The sequence below is a fragment of the Podarcis muralis genome, chromosome 15 (assembly GCF_964188315.1).
Source record: "Podarcis muralis chromosome 15, rPodMur119.hap1.1, whole genome shotgun sequence".
Classification (NCBI taxonomy): domain Eukaryota; kingdom Metazoa; phylum Chordata; class Lepidosauria; order Squamata; family Lacertidae; genus Podarcis; species Podarcis muralis.
This window is the reverse complement of record NC_135669.1, coordinates 16,217,971-16,240,943: the sequence shown is the minus strand read 5'-3', so window position 1 is coordinate 16,240,943 and position 22,973 is coordinate 16,217,971. Positions and strand designations below refer to the sequence as shown.

General features: G+C 50.6%; 1 protein-coding gene across 1 annotated transcript; it reads left to right on the top strand.

Moving 5' to 3' along the window:
• The first annotated feature begins 8,215 nt into the window (after positions 1 to 8,215).
• On the top strand, positions 8,216 to 22,973 carry SCN4B (sodium voltage-gated channel beta subunit 4). Its single transcript, XM_028708558.2, has 5 exons — positions 8,216 to 8,645; positions 17,016 to 17,176; positions 17,938 to 18,184; positions 18,508 to 18,634; positions 19,081 to 22,973. The coding sequence occupies exons 1-5, from the start codon at positions 8,591 to 8,593 to the stop codon at positions 19,169 to 19,171; spliced, it is 681 nt and encodes a 226-aa protein (XP_028564391.2). The 5' UTR covers positions 8,216 to 8,590; the 3' UTR covers positions 19,172 to 22,973.

Here is a 22,973-nt window from a genome sequence, read left to right as displayed (position 1 = left end):
TGGCCACATGACCCGGAAGTGTCTCCGGACAGCGCTGGCCCCCGGCCTCTTAAGTGAGATGGGCGCACAACCCTAGAGTCAGACACGACTGGCCCGTACGGGCAGGGGTACCTTTACCTTTACCTTTATTGGGTTATTGTTTCTATTTTTATTAGGTATTTTATGTTTTTATATCTTGATTTTATTCTGTGAACTGCCCTGAGAACCCTGGGTATAGAGCAGTATATAGATGATGATAATAATAATAATAATAATAATAATAATAATAATAATAATAATAGTTTCTTTGAGACAAGGTGAGATCATGCAACTTTGAGTTCCTCTGAGTCCAGACACCCATTTTCAATTACACCTGTAGGATGATTTGTGCTGGTCACACACAACCCTGCTTTCAGTATTATCCTAGATTTCTGGTTAGTGAATATAAGGAATTAATATCAGAATTTAGCTAATACTGGGAATGTTAAAGGGGGATGCCAAGCATTGTTGCAATAAAGTTTGGGGTCACAAGCTCAGCGCTTGGGATAAGCCAGCATGACAACAGGTGTGGATGTCCTATATATCAAAGAAGGTGCTCAGGTCTGTGGTTGCCACAGGTGGCGGGGAGGGTATGAGGTGGCAGAGAAATGATGCACGTTGTTTTTTGTAGGAGTTTGGGTTTTTCTGCAAGGTGTTCTGGGAAGAACAGGAACCAAGGGCAGACCTCCAAAAAGTTGCTGGCAGACCAGAACTCCATGTTGGTGCTGGCTGGAGGAGGCTGCACTGAGAGATCAGAGCCATGCCTGACTGCTGCTTTAAAACCCAAGCTTGCTGAAGCTATGAGAGGGGCAATGAGAGACACTTGGGATATACGGTAATGTTCTGTAGCCCCTCCATGGAAGACTTTAGGTGTACATACGTAGGTGTAAAATAAACCAAATATCTGAAAACATTGCAGTCACTTCCATGCCCTGAATTCACAATGGAAATATGAGCCTGGAACCTCTCAAATCGTGCTACTGCTTGGCAGATATTGGGGTGGTGTGCAACAATATTATTTCTGTGTGCAAAAGTTCTGAGGCTTCATATCCAGTCAGCGCATAACCTGTCACTATCCTCAACTTTTCATACCGCAAATGCTTGAGTTTGTTCTTGTTCTGCTTCTGGTATCCTATAGCCCCTCCAGATAGCAATAATGTGGTAATTTCAAGGAAACATCACAAAACACCTAATACTGTAAAGCAGAACAAATTCACCACTAATTGCACCACTGAGTCTCTTGGGTTTGCTGATCAGAAGGTCGGCGGTTTGAATCCCTGCGATGGGGTGAGCTCCCAATACTTTGTCCCAGCTCCTGCCAACCTAACAGTTCGAAAGCATGCCAGTGCAAGTAGATAAATAGGTACCACTGCGGCGGGAAGGTAAACAGTGTTTCCGTGCACTCTGGTTTCCATCACGGTGTTCCGTCATGCCAGAAGCGGTTTAGTCATGCTGGCCACATGACCCGGAAAGCGGTCTATGGACATATGCCAGCTCCCTTGGCCTGAAAGCGAGATGAGTGCTGCAACGCCAAAGTCACCTTTGACTGGACTTAACCGTCCAGGGGTCCTTCACCTTTACCTTTTTACCCACAATAAAATGCCCACCTGAGGGCCCCCAAAGCTCTGCCTGTGGGGGGAGGGGGGAGGACTTCTAGAGGCTACAGCCACCTTGGGGGAAGAGCTGTATAACCTCACTTGCATCCTCAGCAGCAATGGAGGCTTTCGGGAGTCCACACACTCACGCAGCCTTTTCCATTCTGTCCACAAAGGAGAGGCTCAGGTGAGGTGATGGGGAGCCACTCCAGTCTCTGCAGAAAGGGGTCATTTCTTGGGAAGAGAAAGCTCCAGGGGAGGAGGCAGTGGTCAAGGTGTCTCAAAGCCACCAAGGGCAGGCAGAGGGTAAGGAGCAGCCTGGTTTGACTCTGCTGCTTGTCTGCCTACCCCATGGTCTCAGAATAGCCCTGGAAACATGAGTCTCCCACCACCCTCTGGCCTACCTACTCCAGCCGGAAGAAGCCCGGATCTCTGGTTTCCTGCTACTCTGGGAAGGTGACACCTGTCTGCAGAAGCTGACAGCTCCAGATCTAGGGATGTTTGGATTTTCCTGAAACCAAACCCTCCACCTTATGTGCAGCTCAGCAGAAAGGAGACACTCCAAAGCCTTCTGCATTTCAACATCACCTCGGAAGGGGTGCCAAACTTGGTGGAGGTGGGGGAGTGCTCTGGGAGGGCAGGGGAGGGGGGAGGACCTGTGATGCGACTCTGTGCATGTTGGGCAGTTGGTGGGGGAGGGGAGACTGGGGTGGGAAGAAGCTCACGTCATGGTTGGCCCACCTACAGAATGTCATCTGAGTCAGGCATAGCTCTGTGCTGGAACCCAGCGTGCTAAAGACAACAGTTTTGTCGAGCATGTACAGAGGAGCTTTCCAATTCCTTTGAAACAACCACAGCATCTGGAATTAATGTCTTTTGGAGGTTAGAGATTTATCCCTGTCCAAGGAAAACTTTCTCTGCACCGACGTGGGAAAATTCCCAGCCCCCACTCCTGGACCAAAACATCTTCTGGGATGTCCTGATTTCCACTCTCCTGGAGGACGTAGCTAAGTCAGCACTTTTCTGAACACCTGCTGGGCTTACTCCTTGGCCCACTTCTATTTTTGCACCTTGTGATCAATCAGAGAGAGCACACAGAGAGGGCACCGTGGTGGCTCATGTCAGGCAAAGTCAGCCTTCGCACCTGGCATGGATGAGGCATAAACAGCCCCCACCTTCCCATCAAGGTGCAAATTGTTTTCTAAAAAGGGAGATAGAAGAGAAGGGCAGTCTGCCTAGGCGAGGGGCTCCTCTTCCCAAAGAGAGGGGCGGACCTGAAAAGGAATAACCCGCTCTGCTCAAGCGAAGGGCACTTTCACAGAGACCAGTCATGACTACTACGTAGTGGCAAAAAGCAGATGGCTTTTTAAGGACTTCGTGGAGGCTTGATTCAGCTGTGGCTATCAACCATGTTAGCAAAATGGAAGCTGAATGTCCAGAGGGGACATATCTCTGATGACAAAGTCTTCCTGGGTACAAGGAAGAGAGGGAAGGGCTATCTCCAACCTGTGAGATTCCCAGGTTGTGGTCCAAGTGCTGAGCAAGGCAGACCATACTAGAGTGTGCCAAAGGCAAGAACAGGTGGGAGGAAAGAACAAATATTTGCAGGTCCAATGGCTCATCCGTCAGTGCTGAACATGCCACCCCATCTTCTCTACATGAAAGAATGCTTGAGCCAAGCAGGCCAGTACCTATTAGGGAAGCCTTGTGGGTACCTGGTCTGTGCTGTATTGGGTTCCCTTGAGAGCAATGCAGCTGTGCATGTTCCTGGGTGGAGTGGCTTTCCCTAATATGGTACCTTCCAAATGGTTTGGACTACAACTCCGATCAGCCCTAGCCAGGGAGTGTTAGGCATTTCATCCAAAACCATCTGGAGGGCACCAGGTTGGGAAAGGCTGCTGTGGGGTTTCACCTTTTCAGATCTCCCTGCTTAACCATTGCATCAGAAGCACACCCCATGCCCCTCAAGCAGGACTCTTGCTGGCAACAAACACCAACACAGAAACAGCCTTGAATGTGATATGCTGGGGCATTTTGATGCAAACCGCCAGCCCTCTGGTTAGGCAGAGGGACTGTAAAACGCTAGTCCTTTTGCTGACTCTGGGGTCATTGCCCTGGCTGCTCTTCAGAGGAGTCCCACCTGAGCTGGCTCTCTGCAGTGGAAATCCTGCACCACCACCAGGATGGATTCAGCTCCCTCCCCTCCCCATGCAGAGCTGGTGCCCAAAGTGCTTGCAGTGAGTTTCTGGCAGCTTTACAGCTCTTTATTTCACAGCACAATCCCTGAGTCATGGTTCCTTGCAGGTTTGGGAGCCACTGCAGCAGCAGCGGCAGCAGCGGCAGCAGCAGCAGCACTCCAACCTCCCTCAGACCTACCATGTCTATCACTTCCCTTAAGCCAGCAGAAGACTCACCAGTTAAGGGTTCTGCCTGCTGACTCTCTGTCCAGAAATTACCCCAACTTCAATAGCCATTGCAGCTGTGCTTTCAACTGCTGCCCCTCTTTGGGGGTCTTCCTCCTGAACGCTCCTCTTCTTTTGAGATCATTTACTGAAAGGAATGCCCACTGCAGATGTGAGATTGCTGCCTAAAATTGCTAGATCAGCATTTGCACATTTAAATGTGCTCTCTCTCTCATAATTTACTTTCCTTTCTGCCCCACACCCTTCCTGAATTCCAGCCTCTGTTAGTGGGGGGGGGGGAGATGGCTTGGAGGGGGCACCAATTTGTGCAGGCTTACTGGAATGGCTGGAGGTGTCCTGCCGTCACTAGAAGCTGCAGCAACTCAGGGTTGCATGCCTTGTGCCACATTTGTCGTCCCTAAAAAGGTACCCAAATTTGGCTGCCTCCCGTGCATGCTGAACTTTTAAATCTGTTACAAGCTGGCTTTATTAGTATGCCAAAGGCTATAGCTCAGTGGTAGCACACCAGTTTTTCATGTAGAAGTTTCAAGGTTCAATCTACAGTGGCATCACCAGGCAGGGCTGGGAGATAACCCCAGCTGAAACCCTGGAGAGCTGCCTGTGGACAGTAGTAGGTAGGCCAATGGCAGTTTCCTATGTTCCTATGCATTGTGAGCAGCTCACAGCCTTGGCACTCCTTCCTTGCACGCCACTGCATCAGAATGCCTTCTGATCAGGCAGGGATCCTGAGATGCAGATATTTGGGCTAAGCCAGTCATGTGCCCCTGAGCCAGCCGGGTGATGAGTCTACAATGCCTGTTCTTCTGGTCCTCATGATCAAGCGGTGAAATGGTCCAGCCTCACATCAAAGAGCCACAAAAAACATCGGAGAGAACCAAAATTGGCTTAAGGGTTTTTTGTATTACCTATCACTCACGACCTGCTGTTGTTTGTAAAGTATTATATTAAAACTGCAGCACATGCACAGGCATGAACGGCCTCTGCTGCTCTCCTGGTGATTCAGGGAGATGCAGCAGTGAATTCCTTTGTGGTGCGATGTGGCATACAATAGTTTTTAAGGCGTCACAAGACTCTGTGTTGCTTTTGCTGCAATGGATCAATGCCCTGCCTCAAGAAACTGTCATCTCCTGCAGCATCGTGTGTTTCTGTGCTTCTGTTTAACTGACTCCTGGGCTTTAATGCTTGTCCTGCTCCCCACATTAGATAGGCTCTCCTTGGCCAGTCATCTCCCACTTTTCAGCTCAGGATATGGGCTACTGCATCAGGGAGGCAGAGAAGTAGCCAGCCTGGCCTAGGACCTGTGCTTTAAGGGGTCTAGGAGCCTGGGTGGGTGGGGAAATAGAATCTTCTCAGCTAAAATATAGACTGCAAATCAGAAAAAGCACAACCAAGGCTAAAAGAATGTCTGTGTGGTTAACAAGCAGAATCAAGAGAGCTGTCAAATGTAGAGAGACCTTTTGGAATAATATGATTAATCTTTATTGTAACATGTGATACAAGTCTGTACGTTTGCCAGGGCACTTTTTGATGTTTGAAGTTGTAAAATTCTGCTTGATTTCTATTGTTGTTTTGTAGCAATCTGAAAAATGAAAAAGACATGTCAAAAAAAAAAAAAAAAAAGAAAAGAAAAAGAAAAAAGTTGTCAATGTGACTTCCTTCAGAAAATGGAAGTTATGCCCAAATACATTAGAAGTGGGAGACAGGCTAGGGAGATGGTTGGACATCTGGGTAATAAGGGAGTCACAGGTGTGCTGAAGGCGGAAAATGAGATTTCAGAGAAGCTGAATGAATTATTTGCCTCTGTTTTAACATAAGAAGGTAAGGAAATATGCTGTTTGATCAGACCAAAGGGGACCCAACTAGTCCGGCAACCTGTTCTCACAATAGCCAATGAGATGTCCCTTTTGGACAGTCTGCAAAGCAGAGCCTGAATGCAACAGTAGCACTCTTCCTGCTTGTCATCCCCAACAGCCTGTATTCAGAAACACACTTCCTCTGGCAGTGGAGGTAGTATACAGCCATTGTGGTTAGTAGCCACTAATGGTATTTTTGTCCTTGTGACACAACAGTCCCTCACCAACCACTCTCAACTAAGCTTAGCAGTCTTGGGATGATTGGAGAGCTCCTACTTGATGGATTGAGGATTAAATATGTAAATTCAATTTTAAACCTCCTATCCCATGTGTGTGGGAGAAATATGACAGTAAATAGCCCTTTTAGAAGAGTAAAAACACTTCTGCACTTTTGCTGCTTACTGGAAGCTAGGAAATAGGCAATCACATATTTTATTCCCTGTTTATTTGTGGTCTGTTGACCTTCCCTTCTTTGTCCCCTTTGCAAAGAATGAACTACACGTTTTAGTAGGATGAACAAAAAGGTTTCCTTACATTTCAGTGCAGGCAGCAAATACCTAAGAGTAGTATGTGGGGAAAAATATTTCTTAGCTACAAAAATGGAGTCTGGGCTCTAAGCAGAGCCCAGGCATGTATGTCTGCTCACATCACTGGTTTGAACGAAGAGAGAGCATGAGCGCTCAGACAGGGAGGAAGTATATATGATTATCTCCTTTGTTAGAAATTCCCACCAAAGCATTAAGGAAGTGACCTCACATAGTCCCTTCTATAATGATTCAGGAACTCTATGTGTTTAAGCCCCTCATCTGCCTGTCTGGGCTATCATGCCTTTGTCATTTTGACTTGAAATCCCACCCTCCTCTCATGGCTCAGTAACTGGAAAGCAGAGAGCAGGAATAGGAGGACAGTTCTCTGGGGAGCAGAATCTGGGAGAGTGCTGCTGCACTCATGTCCTGCTTATGAGAACAGGACGTGGTCTGATCCAGCTGTGGGGCTCTCCTCCTGTTCTTAATGTGCTGCTGAGGCGGCACAATTGCAAACTCCTTGAGGGCCTCCATCCATTAATGGATGCCTATCCCCATTACTCTTCTGCTGATGGCATCTGCAACTGGATGCCACACCCTGGAGGGAAGTGATCATGTAGGACAAGCTGGAGTCTCTCTTTAGCCTTAACAGCCTTTTATGCTTCTGAAAATCAGCTGCTAGAAAACGCAGGGGGAGAGAGTGCTCTTGCACAGGTCTGCTGGCAGGCTGCCCAGGGGCAGTTGGATTGCCACTGTGAGAACAGGATGCTGGACCAGTTCCTGCAGGGCTCTTAGTGTGTCCTTTATGTTATGTTCTTAAGCTATTTGGCCAATGGTCCAGAGAAGCATGTGGGGGCAAGACAGGCTTGGCCAGCTGTACCACAAGGCCTGTGGCAGCTGCTCCACCATGATCTCATGATGATTGTCCCTGTTCTTTGGTAGCTGCTTCACCCTGTCTAATGGTGGAGCTGGTCCTGAAGTGGACAGCACCACCCACCCCGTTGGTCACAAAAACGACTGCCTATACAGTATATTAAGGGACGCGGGTGGCGCTGTGGGTTAAACCACAGAGCCTAGGACTTGCCAATCAGGAGGTCGGCGGTTCAAATCCCCATGATGGGTGAGCTCCCATTGCTCAGTCCCAGCTCCTGCCAACCTAGCAGTTCGAAAGCACGTCAAAGTGCAAGTAGATAAATAGATACCACTCCGGCGGGAAGGTAAATGGCGTTTCCATGCACTGCTCTGGTTTGCCAGAAGCGGCTTAGTCATGCTGGCCACATGACCTGGAAGCTGTACGCCGGCCCCCTCGGCCAGTAAAGCAAGATGAGCACCGCATCCCCAGATTCGGCCACGACTGGACCTAATGGTCAGGGGTCCCTTTACCTTTATACAGTATATTGTGCAGCTTGTTCTCACCCAGGTCAGGTGATAAGGAAAAGAGCTCCCGGATGAGGCCAGGTGGGCTTCAGGTGTGGATGGGCGATCACATCGCAGTGAGAAAGAAGGGCTAGAATACTCGTGTCATGATCAATGCTGAGTGGGTGGGACCCACTAACTGGGATGCCCAAGGGCATTTGGGATGGGGGTCGAGTAAGGACATCGCCCTGATAAAGGAGGACTTTGACCAACTCTGATGCTCCCGGCAGACATGGCTGCAGAGACTGGCTTGGGAGCCCCTGGCATCAAGGGCGAGGAAGCGAGCTTCTCGTCCTTTTTACTGGTCCCGACCCAGATTTTAGGATCCTCACTCCGGCGGAGGCTCTCTGCCTTTCTAAAAAGTGACCCACGCGAACAGCCTTCCCTGCCTGCTTGCAGACAGGGCTCCAACCGACTCGCCCCGTCGGCGCTGCGTACCGGCCAGTCCCGCAACTTTCGCCAGCCTCGCGGGCCGGGCAAAGAGGCTTTCTGCTCGCTCGGTCCAGTCCAGGGCTCGCTGCGGAGGAGGCGGTCCCGCCAAGCCGAGCTCGGAGCCGGCTGCCTCCGCCCCTCGGAGCCTCCCAGCCGCGGCTGCTAGAGGGGGCGGGTCGCGCGCGCGGCAACTTTTGGAGCCCGAGAGAGCCGCGGAGGCTGGCAGCGAGGGCAGGCAGCAGCGGAGCGAGAGCCACACTTGGGACGCCGCTCGCTCGCTCGCTCGGGCCGGCGGAAGAGGCCACTGCGGCGCTGCAGCTGGCGAGGAGATGGCCGGGGGCGCGGGCGGCGGGGCCAGGGGCTGGCTGGGGGTCGCCCTGGTGGGTAAGTAGCGGGGCCGGCAGGCGGGGAAGGGAACGGCGGAGGCGAGTGGAGAGCGGGGACCCGGCGCAGGTCCTGCCGCAGGCGGCGCGCCCGAGCTGGGCAGGGAGAGGCGAAGCTGCTGCCGGTTCAGCTGCGCAGAGTGGGGTGGAGGGAGCCGGGAGGGCGGGCGGGCGGTATGCCACACCGCAAAGCAGGGGCGCCTCCCACCCCGAAGAGGACCGCGCCGGCATCTGGGCGGCTGGAGCGAAGTGGGCGCCTGCCAGCAACTTGGCTGCGGGAGCCTGGCTACGAAACACCGCCCCCCTCCCCACGCAAACACACCGGCTTTCTCCGGGCCCGGAGGACAAGCCCCCTCCCCGGGAGCAACTGCAGCAGCTCGGGGCCCCAGCAGGACATCCTGGCCACCCGCACCCGCAGTGCCGCTGGGGCTCCCTTGCAAGGAAGAAACTGCTGCTGTCCAAACTGCAGCTCCGTATCCTCCGACTCCTGAGTGCGGCGGCAGGGCGGGGGGAGGCAACATTTGCTTCTGCTCTGCTCTGTTGGGACAGGCTCCTGTCTCCTCCCCGTTGGAGCTCCAGTCTGCCTGCATCTCGTCATCTTTTTAAAAAATCATTATTATTTCTTCTTCTATTTTTATGTAAAATCGTACTGGAATGGGTATATTAAATAGTGTATAGTTCAAGACAACACACACCAGTGCCTAAGGAAAAAGAACTCTGATAAAGGGTGCCTTTAGTTCAAAGCAAAGGAAAACTGGCTCTACCGCCCTCCCATCTTGTGGTTGTGGGGCAAACCTGCTCCTGCTCTTTGACCCATTGGGACTTGGGAACAGCGAAGTCCCCAGACCCAAGACCAGGCCACTGGTCATTAATTTAAGCACAATGGCCCTACTCTGCACCCACTTTCAGAGTCAGTGTCAGAACATTAAAAATGCTCCCTGCTGCTGGATCTGGCCAAGGGGGACCCATCTAGTTCAGACCATGTTGGCCAACCAGATGTCTTTTCTGGGAAGCCCACAAGCAGGACTGGAGTTGAACTGGTATTCAGAGGTGGAGGTGGAACATAGCCACCACCAAGCCTACTGATGGCTCTCCAGGGGGAGGTCAACAGGCAGTGCCTGCCTCCCTGTGCATTCTGCTCCAAGGCAGCACAAGTCTGTGGGTGGGCAAGTCAATGGAAATGCAATCCAGAGATGGCAAAGGTCTCCCATGCTCTTGGTCAAGTTGAATGGCCAGTCCAGGTAGCAGAGTGCGACCTGTCTTGAATGGGGTGCTCTCACATGTTAGCCATGCTCCCAGACTCGGTTTTAAACCTGGATGCTCAGGTGGTTGCTGCAGCTAGGAGTGCTTCTGAGGAAGTTAGGCTGGTGTGCCCATTGCACCTGCCCCTTGAAATGGCAGATCTGGCCATTTGTGCCTTAGCGATGCCATGTTTGGATGACTGTAGCATGCTCAACATGGGATTGAAACCGCCAAGTGTTTGGCATGCTGCAGCCAGACTATTGATGGGAGCCGGGACTGTGTGCATTGGCCTCCAGTCATAGGGAACAGCTGCACTGCCTTCCTGTTCATTTCTGAGCCCAGTTCAAAATTAAGTTTTAAAGCCCTGGATGGCTTAGGCCCAGGTAACTTGAATGACCTCAGATCCTCCAAGTGTCCCTGTTTTCCAGGGACGTCCCTGATTTAGAGAAGTCATCCCAGTTTCCGATTTGATCCCAGAATGTCCCACCTTTCCTTAGGATGTCCTTGTTTTCATTGGAGAAATGTTGGAGGGTATGGAGTTATCTGACCTCCGAGCCATCTGAATAGGGAGTATAGGGTATAGGGAAGGGTTTTTTTTTAAAAAAAGTTTAATGTTTTATTATGTTTTCATATATGTTGGAAGCTGCCCAGAGTAGCTGGGGCAACCCAGGAAGATGTGTGGGGTATAAATAGTAAAATTATAATTATGGAATGGGACGTCCCTATTTTCATCGGAGAAATGCTGGAGGGTATGTAACCTGACTCAGCTCTGCTGCCCAGGCATTTAGTGCAGCACCAACCCAGGCGGGAGGGTTTTTTTGGAGGGAGGGGGGCGGGGCAAGTTTGTCATGGTCCTTTGAGCATCTATCCCCTGCACCACAAAACTGCTCTGTCTTGGATCTGGCTTAGAGGGCCTGCTTCTGGTATTGGGCCATAGAGACATCTGACGGACAGCAACTCGCTCAGCTGCCCAGAGATGTCCGAGGCAGTCTCAAAGGCCCAGAATGGTGGTCCTGGGTGACTTCAGCAGTCACATCAAGGATACCTTTTGCCCTACTTGGGACTTTTTAGCAACCATGGGGCTGGCCCAAAATATCACTGGTCCAATGCATAATGCAAGGCATACCCTCAGTTGAGTCCATGTGAGAAAATGGGTTATCTGAAGGTAAGGGGTCCTATTGTCATGGTCAGACCACTCCCTAGTGAAGTTTGGGCTTATGACATCTGTCTCTCCCTGCAGGGGTGGGGACCTCTTAGAATGGTCCCTCTACACAGGCTAATGGATTCCTGAATGCTCTGGGGGAATTTCCCAGTGGGTAGAGTTGGTTATTCTATCAAGACCCTGCTTTCCCTATGGAATAGTGAAATGTTATGGGGCATTGCTATGATTTCTTCCAAATATCTTCTGTGATCCTGCAGAGCCTTTTGGGCTGTGGGCAATAAAACAAGCTGGCCAGTTTAGCAACAGCGGGTGCCTCTTAGAGGGTGCCCACCCCGTGATCAGGGGGAGCAGGGCATTTACAGCACTGCTGCATCTCCTGCCTTGTGGAAGGAATTCCATCCCTGCTATTATCAGGCAAGCGCCAGCTGTATCAGTCCTGTGATGCTGGCTCCAAACCTATTTTTCACACATGCTTTTTCCGAAATGTGACCTAGCTATGCTTACCATTGATCAATATGATTTGAGTTTTTTTAATGGAATTAGATAGATATCCATGGTTCATTGTGGTTTTACACAACTTCAGTATTTTCCTATGGAAAGTGCTATATCATTTGTCTAATAAAATAAATAGCATTTAATCCTTGCCTATGCTGAGCAGAGTAGATGTTGACTGACTTGGACCCCCAGAGCTTCACGGTAGGCAAGTGGGGAGTCGCTCCAGTTCTTTAGCCTCCCTTGGTCTACCTTGGTCGCTGTATTATTAATTGCACCACCATTGTCTGGTGTTTTACAGTGTGAGATTGGCTACCTCCCTGTTTAAACATTATCACCAAGTTGCAAAAAAAGAAATGGAGGGAGAGGGGCCAAGGAAGGGTCACAATGGAATGATCTGATTTCTGTTTGCTTTACTAATCTCAGCACTGGGCTTTTTGGGGATCCAGAGAGCAGACCTTGCATCAATGAGCTGCAGGGACTATGCATGTGTCCTGTGATTGTGCTTCTGCTATTTGGGGGCTGGCCCTGGCTCTGAGGCTCCCTAGCTCTTCTGGGGTGGCTCATGGCCCCAGGATGACTTGCTACGCTCTTTCTGGCAGGAGCTGCAGTGAGATGATGAGGCCCCAGGAGGCCCCCATCCATTCTGTTTGCAGGAGGAGGCCTGGGCAGGTTGTTGCTCCTAATGGAACTGGTTGCTCAGCAGCCCTTTCCTGGAAGAAGGGAGGCCTCCTGTGGCCCTCTTGGAAACTCTGGAAGCTGCTGGCTTCAGAAAGGCAGCTCACACCACACAGGTGGCAGCTGCAGGCTCCTAGCCCTATCTGGAGAACATAGGAAGCTGCCTTTATACAGACTCAGGCTCTTGGTCCATCTAGCTCAGTATTGTGTCTCTCTGCATTGAGTGTCTCTCCAGGATTTCAGGCAAAGGAGCCTCTTGGCCCTACCTGGAGATGCTAGAGATTAAACCTCAGACTTTCAGTTTGAAATGCAGTTGCTCTGCCACTGAGATCTTCCTGATGCTCCTGAAGGTACCACTTAATCCTTGACCCAAGGAGCCCCAAAATCTGCTCCCTTTTAGCTCCCTTTTACCTTTTTATCCTTTTGTTTATTTAAGAGATTTTCATACCACCTTTCATCATTGATTCCATTGGTAGGCTGGAGTCAATGGCTGGCTGGCTGCTGCTGCTGGTTAGAGATGCAGAAAGGAGCTGTCACAAAGTGCTGGTCATGGCTGGATTGATGCCCAAAGTAGTGGAGCAGGCCAGGGAATTGGCAGGGGCCATCGGACTGGGTTTCCAGCTCCTGGGCCTGGCTTGGGATCCTTCTGCAGTCTTGCAGAAGCTCCAAGCCAGATTCATATGGATGCATTCTCTTCTGCAACAGGCAAGCTCCCAACTCTCTGAGCCTTGGCTTGTTCTGCAGCTGCCTTGCTCTCCTGTCAGTTCCTTCAAAACCATAGCAAGCGGGCAAAAGCATTGAGGCCCACTGTGCTCAGCCAAGGGGATTCCTGCAGTTAGGGTTATGATGCTGTAGGTGGTGTCCTTCCTTTGGGCTCCTTTCACTGAGCTCGGGGGGGGGGGGGAGAGAGCCTTTGTAGGTGCTAACTTGCTGGCTGGAGTGTGGTGAGATATTTCAGAGGGTAGTTGCTCTGCTGGCCCCCAAAAGCACACAGTTGTACAGCCCGAGGGTTTGCAAGACAATTATTTGGCTCTGGCCACAGGACCTCTCCAAATCTACAGTCTTGCTGGGCTGGCCTTTGGTCTGTTCTTGGACAAAGGGAGTCTACTTTTCCAGGCTCTGTGAGGAGGCAAGCTGGATAGAGAGCACGGTGGTTGAGGCACGTGCAGCAGAGGATGTGATGGCGCACAGCTTAGCAACTGCATCAATCCCAGTTCCTGATACTTGTTTGCACTGAAGATCTGGGGACTCTAGAATCTCTTCATCAGCCGGGCCCCTCTTGAGTGGGTGCCCAGGACCAAAGCTGTGGGGGAACCAGCGAGAGAGAACCTTATGCATTCCCGGTGCTTCCTTTCTCTTTCTGCTTTGTTAATATATATGAGAAGATGCGGGGAGAGAGAGATGCAAGTTGCCTGATGCAGCAGCTCTGAAGCTGGCAGTCTGAAGGTCATCTGTCAGCTGCAGCACCAAAGGCAAAGCTATCTTCCAAAGAGACTAGGCTGCCCAGATATCTTTGGTGGGGACAAACAGCACATAAGAGATGGAGCCTGTCTGGCTGGGCTAACTAGCAAATACTGAGGGTGGGTAGCATGCAGGTGTGCAAAAGACTCTGAGAGAGGGTTTTTTTTGGGGGGGGAGGAGGTGTCTTCAGGAGCATCTTGCACTTTCATGCTTCCATTTCCACATCTCTTGCAGAGGTGGACCTCATTTCTGGGTATCGACAAGGCAGGATGCTCAGATCTTGGGAGGTTCCCCAATCCTTTACCTTGTCCAATCTTAAGCATCAGCCACTGATTTCCCCATATGTGATAACTGCAGATCCCCCTTGCAGGCCTATCAAGAGGTGGTCAGAGCTGTGCTCATTTTACAGAGCTTAGAAGAAGCTCCTGATGTAGGAGGACAGGCTAAGGATGAGCCATGCCCGCTCCTCTGCAGAGGACCCCTGGGGAAGGGAAGGGCCGTAGCTCAGGAGCAGAGCCCCTGCTTTGCATGCAGAAGGTTCAAGGCTCAATCTCCAATGGCCTCTCCAATGCCTGAAACCCTGGAGAACCCTGGGCATCTGGTTGGCCACTGTGAGGACAGGATGGTGGGCTAGATGATGATCCATTGGGATGATGATTCATAGAATCGTCGAATTGCAGAGTTGGAATGGACCCCTGAGAGCCATTGAATCCAGCCCCCTGCAATGCAGGAACCATCAGGCTCTTCTTGCATTCTCATGCTGTGTGGTGTGACCCCTCTCTTGAAGGTTCTAAATTAGGGCCCCAAAGAAGGTTTGCAACCTTTTCGATGAGAACAGACCCTGAGCTGACACTGTATGTTTGGAACTCTTAAGTGCTGGAGGGAAGAGGGGGGGGGGAATAGCACTAAGAGGCAGCTTGAAACTTTAAGCAGCCAGCTTTTTATTTATCCTAATAGCGCATATGACAGCTTATAGAGTTATAGACTTTGCGGTTTACAATGCTTTCACTTTGAACACAGCCTATAGACTGATTTAACAATTATGAGATTAACACTTCCCTGAATGTTCCTAAGCATATCATCTTCAACTCTTAAGTCTCTTAAGTATTTTAGAGGCACCTTTCCCCAGGAGAATTTGGGTACTTGAGCTGTGAGGGGCAGTCAGGCAGGACTCAGAGGGCAGGTAGCTAAAGGGTCCTTGGCCTGGGTGGAGCTTCTATCCATTGGCCTCAGTTCCAGTATTCTTCATTAATGCCATTTGTTGAACAAGCGTTCACTCTTCTGGTTGTTTTAGATAACATTCCAGTGAACAAGTCTCTAATGGACATATGGCCTTTTTTTTTTTTTGCCTTGCTGGTCAGCTGTCAACAGGCTTTTTATTTCTATTTTCTTAGCATTCATACTCTGCCTCTCTTCCATTATGGAACCCATGAGCTGCCCAGGAGGTCACCCATCTACGGCACTGACCAGACCCAAACATGCTTAGCTTCAGCAAGGTGGTGGCCTCATATCCTTTCAGAACATACCCTGGTATGTCCACATTTCTGGGAGGGCCTTTGATGCTGTGATCAAGTCTTAGGCTTGCATCTGCCTAGCTTAGGGTGATCAGCACATACTTGGCACAAGGGTGTGTTCTTGGCCAAAGAAAAATATGTTCTTCATCTGTGTGTGTGTGTTCATTTTCTTTGTGAAGGAAACATTACATCATTTCAATGAAAATCCAGTTCTTCTGGTCAACATGTTCTTTGTCTAGAAAACATCTTCTGAGACACTCTGTCATGTGGCCTCCCTGACTATTTCTGGTGACTTTATGCTACCCTCTGTGGTGGCTGTAAACCTCTTCATTTAAGGCATGCCAGTTTGTTGTAAGAGACCTGGGGCAGGTTGAACTCTGTGGTAGGCAGTGCCCCTTGGGCAGAGTGGCCACTTCCTGCCACTAACCCCACTTGCGCTGGTTGCAGAGTCCCGATTTCACCCACTAATACTGGTGCATTGGCAATTGCCAAATACTGGGTGAAAACTGTTTGGGTGTGTGCACTTATCACCAGGGATGTACTCTGGGTTAGTATCTGGCATAACTCAATGATAGACCTCATGCTTTACATGCAGAAGGCCCCAGGAGGAAACCCTGGACATCTCTAGCTAAAAGGATGGCAGTTAGCAAGTGATGAAAGAAATCATTTTCTGCCTGAGGTCGTAAGAACATTGGAAGCTGCTTTGTGTTGAGTCAGACTCTTTGGTCTATCTAGCTCAGTATTGTCGACACAACTAGATGGACAAATAGCCGCTTCCCTGGTGGAAGGCAGCTCCTTCTGCTCACCTGATGGAGATGGATCGAGGACATAATTAGTAAGTTAAAATTTAAACTTCCTGTCCCAAATGTGTGGGAGAAATATGAGAGTAAACAGGCTGCAACACTTATTCACTTTTGCAGCTTACAAGAAGCTAGGAATTAGGCAATTACACCTTTTATCCCCATTTATTTGTGGTCTGCTGACTTTCCTTTCTTTGTCCCCACTACTAAGAATGAACCACAAGTTTTAGCAAGATGAACAAAAAGGTTTCCTTACATTTCAGTGCAGGCAGCAAATACATCAATATTGTATGCAGTTAAAAAATCAGCTACAAAATACAAAATTAGTTTCTATAATGGCATCTGGGCTTTGAGCAGAGCTCAGGCATGTGTGCTTGAACATCACCGGCTTGAAAGAAGAGAGAGAGGTCAGACAGGGAGGAAATACAAGAAGGAAATACATCAGATTGTCTCCTTTGTTAGAAATTCCCACCAAAGCATTAAAGAAATGACTTCTATATTAATTCTGGAACTCTATGCATGTCAGTTGCTCGTGTGCCTGTCTGGCAATCATGCATTTGTGTTCTTGACTGGAAATCCCACATCACCTACGTCCATCATTGGGGAGGGCTTCCTGCTTGGTGGTGATGGATGTCAGCTGCTCTGCTTTCCTCTCTGGAGGTGTGTGGAGGAAAAGAGGGCACTTCCAGACAGCCTGTTTACTGAGCATTCATTCTGATTGATTTGCAGGAAGATCAGATGACATTGGCAATTTAATGAGTGCCCACTCTGATTTGTTCCTGGGGAGGTTAGATGACATTTATTTCATCAAAGCAAGTGTTAGCCCATACTGTCCAATGCATCTTCCAATCAATTTCCTTATGGCAAAAAGTCTGATCTTTGGGGCAAGTGGGTTTCTTGCACAAGAACTCCCAAGCAACTATAGCAGTGACACCCAAAAACAGCTACAGTCTGGAAGTGCCCAGAGTCTTCCCCAGCAGAACCACATTACAGTCAACGTGCCTCTGCTTTCTCCTCCTTAGGCCTTCAGCTCTGCTCTGTGACACTTGCCTTGGAGGTTTCGGTGGGCAAGGCGGCCGTTATCTATGTAAAGAATGGCACGGATGTCCTCTTGCCCTGCACATTCACCTCTTGCATCGGAATCGAGAGAGCCAACTTCTCGTGGATCAGCAATAGCACTGAAGTGTGTGGCTTACTACACTTTGCAGGCGAGGGGTTGGATAGCAAAGTGGAAAGGCATCATGATGAGTCTCATTAATAGCCAATGGTGTAACTTTACTGCTTTTATGATTTGCTGATTTGAAGGACACAAAGGCAAAATACACTTGTCTTAATAAGTAATGAGTGAAGGTCTAATTCCTTCCATGTATAACAGCTCACACACAGAACTGTGACCATCTGCTGCCCACCCCCTCCTGTCTCAGCCATGGTCACAAGGGAGGTGGAAAAAGGTCGGTTCCCACCTGGTAAGTCTCTTATCCCCAGAGCATCCTTCAGGAGCTTCCAAACAGAGGCAGTCTCTCCTTGACAGTTTTAGCTGTCCTGAGAAACCGGCCCCCTTTCAGCTGTGCACTTTGAGCTGTATAACATGGAGCAGGGCTCTTGAGTGTGGCTGCCCCGCTCTGTGGAACAGCTTCCCTTTTGAGACAGGACATCTGCCCATCTTCTGGAAACCCTGCAAGATACTTTTGTTCCAGCAGGCTTTCCCAGCTGGGTAAATGGGTCTTTGTTCTAACTCTTATTGCTGTTTTTAAGTGTTTCTGCTGGGTTGTTGTTTTTTTATATATCACATTGAGACACATGTATAGAGGGTGATTAAATGATGATGATAATTAATGCATCAGGCAGCTCTTTCCCCACCCCAACCCTGACTGTTTGACCCATCAGAGGAAGCTTCTTCTGGACCACCAGACCCTTTGCTCTTTGGTTTTTTCCTTGCTGCAGATATTCAAAGGAATCATCAAGAACAAAGACTCCAAGCCAGAGCCCTATCCAGAGTACAGGTCTCTCATCAAGTACGAGATGCCAACTGATATGGCCCTCAGCAAGGATAACCGGGAGTTCAACGTCTCCCTCCTGCTCCTCTTTGCAGAGTTCAGTGACTCTGGGAAATACACTTGCTTTGTTAAGAACCCAAAAGAGAAGAATGCCAACCATAGTGCCACCATCACACTCAAAGTGGTCGTGGAAAGTAAGTACCAGTTGCCACCAGGGCAGCTGTTGGGGGCCACAGGGGACCAGCTGCTCCTTTTGTCCAGGGGTTGTGTTGGGGCTCCTTTCCCAGCCCTGGCATTGGGTGGCGAGACAAGCTGGGTCTTCCTCACATGTATAAGGCGTGGAGGCTGCATCTCACCCAACAGCTGCCATATTGGGGAGGAAGAGAGGGAGAGAAGGGGGTGCTTGAAGCCCCTTCCTTGGCTCATGGCACAGCCTGGCATGGATGTGCAGGCAGGGGGCACCCTACCACCCAGGGCCCCTCTTGCCTCACCCTTCCCTATCTGCTCCCTTCCCCAGTGGAGAAGAAGGACAACACGCTAACGCTGATCATTGTGTCAGTCGTTGGGGGCGTCATTGGACTCCTGGTCCTCATCATGTTGATCAAGAAACTCGTCCTCTTCATTCTCAAGAAGACACGGGAGAAGTGAGTGTGGTTGGTTTCCCATTCCCTGCCCACTTCCCCTTGGGAGCAGAGACTGGGTCTCCTGAGAGGCTCCCTTTCACCAGAGGGGCTGGAAGGCCTCAGCAAAGTGGGGCCCAGTATGGCACACAGCATGTGGGCTCCAGCACGGTGTAGGCAACTTGTGTGGTTTCTTTCTTTGGAGTATCACTGGGGTGAAGGGATTCCTTGCCTTCCTGGAGGCCATCTCGTCCCTGTCCCACCCTGGGCTGCTGTTGCAAGCCCTGTTGAGCCCCAGACCTCCTGAGAGTGGTTTATGTCTCTGGGAGGCCTGCTTGCTGAATGGGAAGACTTCCCCACCTTGGGGCTGCCATTGCATAGAAGAAGGGCGGTGGTGGTGGTGGTGCTGGTGGTGGAGAGGACGCGCTGCTGGGAGCAGTGATAGTTAGCCTCTTTCTTGTTCTCCGCAGAGAGTGTCTTGTGACTTCTTCAGCAAATGACAACACAGAGAATGGGCTAGCCGGCTCCAAAACAGAACAGAAATCCGCCCCAAAGGCCTGAGGCCGCTGTGGAACTGGTGACCTGTGAGGCCCTGAAATCCAGGCCCAGGAAGAAGAGGAGGAGAGTCGACCATTTCCAAATGATTGATGCTTGAGACACATGACTATATTACACAGTTGGCTGCAACCAGCACTGCTTCTCAGATAAGACTGCAGGCATTGGACTGGCAGGCCGGGGGGAGGAGGGGCTGTGTGCTCAGGTAGTTCTTAAGCCACCAGGAGGATGCTGCCAGATGGGATTTGGTAGGTGTGAGCTTGGGCATCTTCAGTGCAAGAGCCTGGGCTGGCAGGTGGGCGTGGTGCCAGGGACTTGGTTCTCCTCCTGGGCAGAGGGCAACCAGCTGATACAGATGGGCTGTGATCCAGGGGAAATGCTTGGCGCCCTCTTCCCTGCCAGCCTCTCACAGGAGCTGAGGCTCATTTCTAAAGGATGGGAGGGCCAACACTGCTGGGACAGAACTTGCACAGGTAATAGGAGTTTGAAGCACTACTGGGAGCCAGACGCCATTTTGCTTGTACCGCTGCTGGACTTTGTCATCTTTCCTGTATCCTGGAGTGGGTGGGAGAGTGGATGAGCTGCAAATTGCACCTGGAGCCTGCTGCTCTGTCACCACTACTGCCTGCCCACCCACCCACCCACCCACCACAACAGCTTCACAATATTTTTTGTTTGTTTTGTTTAAAGCTTGTGTGATTGTGAGGCTGAGGGGGATAGAAGAAGCAGCCTGGCTCTCACTGCTCATGCTACACCCCTCCGAGGTTGGGGTTCCTGAAGTGGCGCTCCCCACCTGCAGACCCCAGGGCTCTTGCAACACCCAGCATGGTGGTGCCCTTGCTCTGCTCTCAGCTGTTCACTGTAGTGAGGAATGGCACCTTTTCCTAGGCAGCCTCTTTCCAACCCAATTGGTGAGTCACAGTCCTGGTCCCAACTTACTTGCATTGGCTCCTTCTCCTGATCTCCTGGTGAGAGAGGAGATGACGAGAGCCAGGAGATTCGCTTCTTGTTTCAGGCCTTTGGACCACCTTGGAGCTGTCAAGGCCTTAAGTGTGAAGCAAGCCAATTCCCTGGCACTCCCCTCCCCTCCTAGCTGGCCTGCCTCTTTGCCCTACATCCCTCCCCCTCTCCTGGGCTTCCTGCTGGGAGAAGAGGAAGGGAGTCTCTTCTGTCTGGCCACGCTCAGCAGCAACTCTGATGGGAACCTTGCAAGGCTTGCATCCATCTGCAGGTTACATTGTCTTGCCAGGATCATGACCAAAACACTTGATCCAAAAGGCCTTGTCTTCTCTGCTACCCAGCAGCCCTAAAGCCCCCATTGCAGGAAGCTCCCCTCTCCCAGGACAGCTTGGTCCCTCTTTGCTGGCAAAGGGTGGAGGGAGGCCTGGAACCCCTAACCCTCTGACATCACCCGTTCTGTATTTTATTTATTGGTCGTTTGCATTTATATCCCACCTTTTTCTCCAAGAAGCTCAATGTGTTATGCATGGTTTTCCTGCTCCTCATTTAAACCCTGTGAAGGTAGGCTGAGAGGAATTCATTGATCCAAGGATTTTAACCCTGGTCTCCCAGGTCCTCATCAGACACTCTAACCACCACCACCACCACCATTATTATTATTATTATTATTATTATTATTATTATTATTATTATTATTATACCGCCCTAAACCCAGAGGTCTCACTCTACCACACTGGCTTGCTAGAGCCACTAATATCTCCTCTGTGATAAATAATATATATATAAACCTATCTCCCTGTAGCCAGGCCAAATGGGGATCCTGCAAAATGACACGGACAGAGAAGCATGGCAACCTCACAGCTGCATCCCCATCGCTGTGTGTTTGGTTCAGTTGGGCATTTTCAGAATTTGGAATGTTGTCTTTCCCTGTTTAAACTGGGGCAAGAAATCAAAGCTCTGTAGGATAGTGGACCCAGATCCATGCTGATTTTTTAGCTTATGGCAGAAATTTACAGGCTTTTTTTGTTTACCATGAGGACTAGCATCAATAACACTAATAACTAATAATAATGAAAGCTATGCGTTTGCAAATCCTGCGCAATGTTGTCCTCCAACCCACAAGAGGCCACTTCCTCCGCATTGTGGTCTGGGAGAATTTGGCCAAGGGCAGCGTCCAAATCTCCTGACCTCCCAAGGGCTTGGGGAGGAGGGAGGGAAGGAGGGAGGCAGTTCTGGGTGGCGCTCCCAACTCCCATTTCTCATTGAAGAGATACATTTCCTGTGCGTGACAGAAAAGTGGCCGAACAGATGCCATTTCTTCTGGGGAGTAGGAGAAATGGCCAGCTCCTACCGCAGCAGGGTTCTCTCTCTTGCTTTTTGGGTGCCTTTGAAATAGTCACATCCTTCATCCGTGCCTCAGTCTCCCATACGATGTGTAATAATATCAGCCTACCCTGTGTGGTGGTGGTGTAAGGAGGCTTGATTCATGACCGTTGTCAGATGCTTTGTAAGTGTGTGTGTGTTATTAGGTTGAGAGGAAGGCCAGCAAAGTGAGTGCAAGAATTTTAGCAGCTGTGGCAGCAAACATGGATGGCCTCAGCTCTCTCAAGTGACTTCCTGGCTGTCTTGCACTCTCCCCCCCCCCCCCCACACCCCACAAGCTTTGGAAAGACGCCACCTCCCCATTTCTGGATCCTGCTGTGATTTCTGCTCCTATGTCTGCTTTCTTTCCTCCTCCCCCCTGACCCCCATCCCCAATGCAAGGAGGTGTGAACAGCAATAACAGTGCAACCCAGCCTGAGCCAGCAGCCGGCAGGGCGGGCTGGTGTTGGACAAATTAACCAGATTCCTCAGGTTAATGAATTCTCTTCACTGGGTGTAACAGCAAATCCAAAGAAAAAGAAACTATCACCCGCCTCCGCCTGCCTGCACTCCTCTGAACCATCTGCCTAAGCAGGCTGGTGGAGGTGGGTGAAGTCACAGTCTGTGAAATTATTTGGCAATAATTTCAGAAGGTGGGAGCCTGGAAGGGCCAAGGAAGGGCTCCAGTTCAGAGCCAGGCTTGCAGGCAGAGCTCCCATGGGTGTCCCGGAGCCGCCCAGCAGGGGGCACCAGCTGCTTAGGGTGGAGGAAGAAGTTGAGGGGCAGCACTGGCCAGGGAACCTCCTGTCCAGGAGGCCTTCCGGGCTGGGCTAACACTGATGCCCCTCCCCTCCCATGTTCCTCCCAGCTCTGCTTTTATTTCAAGCTGAGCCTTTGCCCCAGGGCGGGGGCAAGTTGCCACCAGAAGCAGTGGCCGGCTAGACTCTGGTGCAAAACCTGAGCCTGCCCGTGAGAGTAGCTGGTGGGACACTGGTCCTGTGCTGGCTCTTGGGAGGTCTATTTCTCTCCCCTGGTCGCTCTTCCACTGGCAGTAGGACCCTGAGGTTGACCCTGCCTGCAGCTTCCCTCAAGGCCCTGCCTTCCCCACTAAGGGCTTTCCATCACCAAGCTGTCTTGCGCTGATGCGTGCCCCCTCACCCCGGGCCACCTTGCTCCCTTTGCAAATACAAGAGACTGTCTGAGCAGAGCTCTTTCTCCCTCCTGATCCAGCTGCTTCTGCCACAAGGCCTCCCCACTCTGCCCTCCTTCCCTTTCCAAAGAGGCTGGCAGCCTCTGCTGGAGCAAGCCCGGCGCTGCCTGCATGCGCTCATGCCAGGAGGAGGAGGCGGCAGGCTAGCATAGAGGCTGGGCCAAGCACAGGTGCACCTTCGGCAACCGGTGTTGCCTTTGAGACTTCTCTTTTGCACTCTCGAGCTGTAATTGGCTTCATTGCCGTGAATGAAATAAAACCTTTATATTTACTACA

Coding starts and splice junctions, on each gene's coding strand:
- SCN4B (XM_028708558.2), top strand. CDS start 8,591: ATGGCCGGGGGCGCGGGCGGCGGGGCCAGGGGCTGGCTGGGGGTCGCC. Junction 18,185..18,507: donor ACTCAAAGTGGTCGTGGAAA/GTAAGTACCAGT, acceptor TCCCTTCCCCAG/TGGAGAAGAAGGACAACACG. Junction 18,635..19,080: donor CTCAAGAAGACACGGGAGAA/GTGAGTGTGGTT, acceptor TGTTCTCCGCAG/AGAGTGTCTTGTGACTTCTT.